The sequence below is a fragment of the Bactrocera latifrons genome, unplaced genomic scaffold, assembly GCF_001853355.1.
Source record: "Bactrocera latifrons isolate USDA-ARS-PBARC rearing strain unplaced genomic scaffold, ASM185335v1 scaffold_608, whole genome shotgun sequence".
NCBI lineage: Eukaryota > Metazoa > Arthropoda > Insecta > Diptera > Tephritidae > Bactrocera > Bactrocera latifrons.
Genome location: NW_017537277.1, coordinates 62,685 through 68,999, shown reverse-complemented (window position 1 = coordinate 68,999; position 6,315 = coordinate 62,685). Strand labels below are relative to the sequence as shown.

Genomic DNA, 6,315 nt, shown 5'->3' with positions numbered 1-6,315 from the left:
TAAGGAATGTGTTGTATAGTGCTGGTTATCATGGACGAGTGGCACGCCGTAAGCCATACATAAGCAAGGTTAACAAGGAAAAGAGGTTTGCGTTCGCTATAGAACATGTAAACAAACCGAATTCGTTTTGGGAAAACATTATATTCAGCGACGAATCAAAATTTAATATATTTGGTTCGGATGGGSCACAAAAAGTGTGGAGAAAGGTCAATGAGGAGTTTCAAGAAAAAAATGTATTGCCAACAGTAAAGCACGGTGGGGGTAATGTAATGGTTTGGGGGTGTATGGCTGCATCTGGAGTTGGACAATTGGAATTTATTACTGAAAAAATGGATAAGTACATCTATTTGAACATTTTGAAAAATAATTTACGTCCAAGTGTGCTTAAATTGGGTCTTGATAGCAACCACTACTACTTTCAACAGGATAACGACCCAAAGCACACGTCTTATCTAGTACGTGAATGATTGCTATACAATTGCAAACAACTCCATACGCCCCCCAAATCACCAGACATTAACCCTATTGAACATATCTGGGACTTATTAGAAAAGCRTATACGAAAAYATAGAATTTCATCCAAAGAGTCCCTAAAAGCTGCCTTATCGACTGAGTGGGCCAAAATCACCGAAAATGATAMCAGAAATTTAGTAAAAAGTATGCCACCAAAATACTAACTTTTGTATTTAGTGTTAGTTTAAATAATGTACGTAAACTTTATTGATACGAATTAAGCTCATTTTAAGTTTTTGTATCTGTATTTTTTTCATTTGTGTAAAAATAAAAATTTTGATAAGCCAATATATATGCTAAATATACATATTTTGAAATAGATACAAAAAAACGACAATAAACATTAATTTTAAAACAAAAAAATGTGTTGTAATTTAATAAAACTAGGTGTATGTAAATTTTATTGGTCCACTKTACTTTCATCGAAACCTCAAAATGGTTTGAGAGAGAAGGTGCAACATAATAGCGGATGCACGAGGTTCCACGAATAGTGTACCAAATTGGCACATCAAGGGCTGCACTCCTACCTACCATATTTATATACGCGCATTTTGGTGAGGACTAACTAAAAATTATATGGATTTAATTCTAGTAGCGCCACTTTGTGTCAGACCAGGGACTATTTTCAATTCACCTATTACTTCAAAGCTGTCAACCGTTTCCTTCTGGATGTTACAAACTTCGAGGCAAACTTAAAACACCTTGACCAGGGTATAAAAATATTGCGGAAGAACTGGCATTATTCGAAGAAACTGAAAGTATTACAATCAATTTTTGTTCTTGTTAACTTATAATAGGCGTGTTTTATTTGACCAGCAAATTAAGCTATTACCTTATCATAAGCTATCATAGCTTGTATATTGAACTAGAGGTATTGTCAGTTCATCGCTTTTTTTCATTCACAATAGCTATCCCAAAAGAAGTTGTTGGCAATAGCGAGAAACCTCATTTTGACAGATGAGAACGTAAACAAACCAAAATTACAGATTTTTTGGATGGGTATTGAGTTAAAATTAAGATAAATATGAACACTTGTTTTCAGTTTTTTTTATTCTAGACCTCATATAAATAAAAGATATATATTTGTATAGTATTAGGTTGATGACTCATGCCCAGCTCTTGACCGCTGCTACGACTGCTACTATGCGGGTCTCTTTCGACCAATTCAGCCATTTTAGCGCAATTTTCGACGACAGGCCTTCCGGAGCGTGGCRCATCTTSGACCACCTCTACAYCAGAACGAAAACGTTGAAACCATCGTTGTGCGGTGGAAATGGAAACTGTATCGGGTCCATAAACTGCACAAATTTTATTGGCGGCTTGAGATGCATTTTTGCCTTTATCGTAGTAGTACTGTAAAATATGCCGTATTTTCTCTTTATTTTGCTTCATGTTTGCGACTCTATAACTCACGAACGACTTAAAAGAAACGACAATCAATCAAACACGTGTTAGCGTGTGAAATGAGCGAAAATATCGCAAGACTTTTTTGAAAACCTAATATATTAATATTCCATTTAAAAATTTGTAATTTTAAACTAAATCGTATATCAGGTGATTGTTCTTGTCCGCATTGCCAACATAATTAATTTTTAATCGAATATATGAATTATGCTAAGTGCGTTTTATTTGTCCAAGATTTAGCTGGTGACTTGTGGTAATCAAATAAAACACGGCTAATCATCCCCTAAACACTGATTTACTCGTGCACTTCTGTTCTTCTGCATATATACTATATGAACATATATGATGAGAAATATTTTTACTCATCGAAAATTTGTTGCACATGTTCAAATCACTTTTATGTGTTGCCCCACATGATTAAAATTAATTAGTCAGCAAATGTTCACACATTCGTCGCAACGCTATGAACTGACATGATACGATTTGAATCGAAGTCAGCCAAACCGTTTACTCGATCGTGATTGCCGAAGAACAGATTTTTAATGTGGAATTTGATCAGTTGACGCTGGTCGGTACTCGAATCGATCAGCTATGTTGTCTATGATGACGCTGAATTCAGTGTTTTTATCACGACTGTTTGGAGCTCTCTGGCCTGGACCTTGCCATAAAACTCCACATCCGCATCAAAAATTGCTGCTACGAACGACGAGGGGAGTAATGAGTTACTCGGGTTGACATTGTTGTCGGTTGCAATTGCGTCTAGGAAGTATTCTTAATGTCAGTTTTTTCAAAAGCTAAGACATTTTGAAGACAAAGCGAAGTGAACTTCTTAAATAAGAATACTATCGTCTTCACTCAAATCCTCCTTCCTTTTGCATTTTATCTTATCTTATCTTATCATATCTTAGTATTACCACAATCTTTTGCAAGATGTGTGGTAGCTTAGCAATTGTAACATTTCTTTACGTTGTTATTGCTTCGAGAAGTTGAACTTTTTGTTGAATTCACCTTTTCGTTAATTTTAAGGTTTACTTTCAAATCTTTAATGGTTTTTGCCTGATACAAGATTGTTTTGTTAGGTTTTGAGTCGGGAATTCCCTCTATAAAATATCCTATTAAACTAGCATCATCTAAGTTGATGGGTTTGGCTATCTCCTTCACAGCTTAAACGATTCATTATTCTTTTTACGTCGATTATGTAACATTTTGTGAATATCCAACGAAAATAATTTGGTACCGAATTAATCTGCAATAGCTGATTTTAAAGAGTTCCAATCTCTAAAACTTGACGGACTGCGTACGACAAGTTTTGTTACTTCTTTCGTTTAGCATATATATACTTTTGTAGCTCATTCCACCCTAATGTAATGTCATTATCTTCAAACTCTTGAACCCAATCATCGAAATTTAATGCGTTTGTCCCGGTAAAAGAAGGTAAACTGTCTTGAATGTCTCTGAGGATGAAGATGGTAATGATTGCAACAGCTCGTTGTATAACTGCTTTCTCATACGTGGATTCCACATCACTATCTTTTTCATCGCTCTGAATCGAGATTATGATGTCTTAGAAGTCTGTCTCTAAGTACATTTTTCGGTTCCTGAACCCTTAAACCAACCTTTCTTAGATGTTCCTTCAACGTCTCTATTATCATACTTAAATCTTTTGTACGTCCATGGTCTTGCTATATTTTACAAGTATGAATATTATCAATATTAAAAGTTAGTACGTACTATATAAATTAAGTATTTAAAAATTAATTAATATTTCATACAAAATAGAAGTAAATGTAAGTAAACTTCAATTTTACATTATATCTAGTATTATGTAATATTTTTTGTTAGTTGTTGTTCGAAGTTTTTGTAACAAAAATGCTTTGAAAAATGTATTGCGGCTTAAAAYGTTACTTATAATAATAATTAATTGCAATTTTGTTATTCATTAATTATTCACATTTTCGTTTATAAGAAGATTTCGTTTTTCAAGAATTGAAAACTAACTAACTCGGTTTTCAATTCTTTAATTAATTTTGTTTTTTTTTTACTGCTCCTTTTTTTTTTAATTATTAGCCGTATTATTACTGATTTTTGATGTCAATAACTACTCTTCCGCAACAATGGTGGTTGCCTCTCTTCCTTGCTTCTTCTACATAGGCTTGTGTTTAAACGTTGATTGTAGTGTTTGGTTMAATAATGGCTAATTTTCGAAACGATTTTAACCAATACATAATTAATACTTATTCAATTAAATACCATAAATACATTGTTGATTTAATATAGATCTTTTTGGCGTTGGCAAAATCCGTTGMGTAGTTTTTAAGATTTAAGCATACAAAGGGACATAGGACAGAAAAATCGACTTGGATATCTATACTATGTATGTCTAGCTCAAGTTATTCAGATTTGTTTGTTAATAGGAAGAATCAGACCTACAAGTAAAACTTCGAAATCGTCTTCCTAGAGCTTGACATATATGCAACATAACATTACTCACCTGGTGACAAATGAGTGGGTTGCAGGATTAGCATCATTGCGACCAGTGAAGTTTCGATTGTACGATGTAACAATTGTATTCTTTTCCCCTTTCGTTACATCTTTGCGATCCCATTGTCCAATGCAAGGCCCACAAGCATTTGCTAGAACAGTTCCACCAAATTTTTCAAACACCCTTCCGATACCATCTCTTTCGATAGTTGCACGAATTTGTTCAGATCCTGGTGTAACATTAAATGGTATTTTCGACTTGAGTCCATGACTCATTGCATCTTTTGCAATATTAGCACAACGCCCCATATCTTCATACGATGAATTAGTACATGAACCAATAAGACCTACTTTGATATCTAATGGGTAACCATTTTGCTTAGCATTTGCACCCAGTTTACTTATTGGGTGAGCTAAGTCAGGTGTAAATGGTCCATTAACATGGGGTTCTAGTTTATCTAGGTTAATTTCAATTAATTCATCATATTCACAATTGCCATCGGGTGTAAAAAGTTTTGTTTTATACTTATTTGCTTCGTCTGCGATACTGCTTCTGCCAGTGGACTTAAGATATTTGGACATACGATCGTTAAAAGGGAATACTGATGTTGTAGCTCCAATCTCTGCCCCCATGTTACAAATTGTTGCCATACCGGTACAAGATATTGAATTGACACCATTTCCATGGTATTCTATTATAGCACCAGTACCACCCTTCACAGTAAGAATGTCTGCTACCTAAAACAAATAAAAAAAATTATAAATTTGAATTATTTAACAATATAATTAAGCTAAACATTTCCATTCGATAAAATTTTAATAATGGATCACCTTACTGCAAAAAATGCGTCGATATAGCGCATTTTAGGTAAAGCAAACTGTGCAGTGTGCATGATGCAACCAAAATAAAAATAAAAAAAATTCTTACATCTTAGCCAAAATGGAAAGTACGAAAAAGCATCACTGTCTTAGGAGGTGCGCAAAAACGCGCACAATCTGCAACATTTTAAAAGTAAATACACAAAATATTACGCAAAAACCAACTGTGATAGCTAAAATATCATTGTGATTGATATTTAAGTTTCTTTTTAATTTTATAGGATATATAGTATGTATGTATGTATATAGACAGAGATTGCGGCAAGTGCACTACAACTTTCACTTATGGAATAATAATYAAAGCAATAAATAAAATCATATTTTTATACGATTCATTTTTACCGTTGGATCTTTGATAATATATAACTCGTACTTGAAMGTATGTATAAAATATATTTCGCATTTTTTATGCTTGAAAATTCTGAATTGAACAGTTTCAAGGCCATTCATATTGAAAGTTGTTGGTGCAAAATTGCCATTAATGAGCAAGAAAACTTCCATTTGATAACCACAAGCACCATACATGATCAAAATGTAACAATTTGTTCCAGAGTTTGAAGGAAAAATATACTTGGACTACACCTACGGCCACACGCAACTTACCACATTTTCATAGTTTTTTTTCGGATTTTTTCATTCTATCGGGAATTGTTTTTATTGATTTTATAAAGAAAAACATTCATATAATCTTTAATTTATTTCGTTTAGTGAATAAAACAATAAATAGTTTTTCTTTGCTTATACAAAATCATTCGAGTTTATTGTTTTTAAATTAATAACGCGATTAAAGATGGTATTTCAATCACAAAAAGGGAACATATAACTCATTTTATTAAGCCTCACTAACTTTTAACCCTTATGTCAACGGCAACATACCTGGGTATGTTTTGCGTTTTCAAAACGCTGTGGCTCTGAACTGGATAATCGGATCGACTTGAAATTTCGTGATATCCTAGCGAAAACTGTCCCAAGTTTGGTTAGGATTGGATCATCCGTTTGGTAGATAAAGCCCATTTACAAAGTTGCACCCTTACGTCA

At 33.5% G+C, this 6,315-nt stretch overlaps 1 protein-coding gene across 2 annotated transcripts in view; it reads right to left on the bottom strand.

Annotated features, from left to right (window-relative positions):
* The window catches only part of LOC108975073 (probable aconitate hydratase, mitochondrial), a 51,035-nt gene that overhangs the window by 20,369 nt on the left and 24,351 nt on the right, over positions 1-6,315 (bottom strand). For both annotated transcript variants that reach the window (XM_018943343.1, XM_018943342.1), the window contains exon 4: positions 4,409-5,136. In XM_018943343.1, coding sequence (XP_018798888.1) covers positions 4,409-5,136 — 728 coding nt within the window. The remainder of the gene's footprint in view (positions 1-4,408; positions 5,137-6,315) is intronic.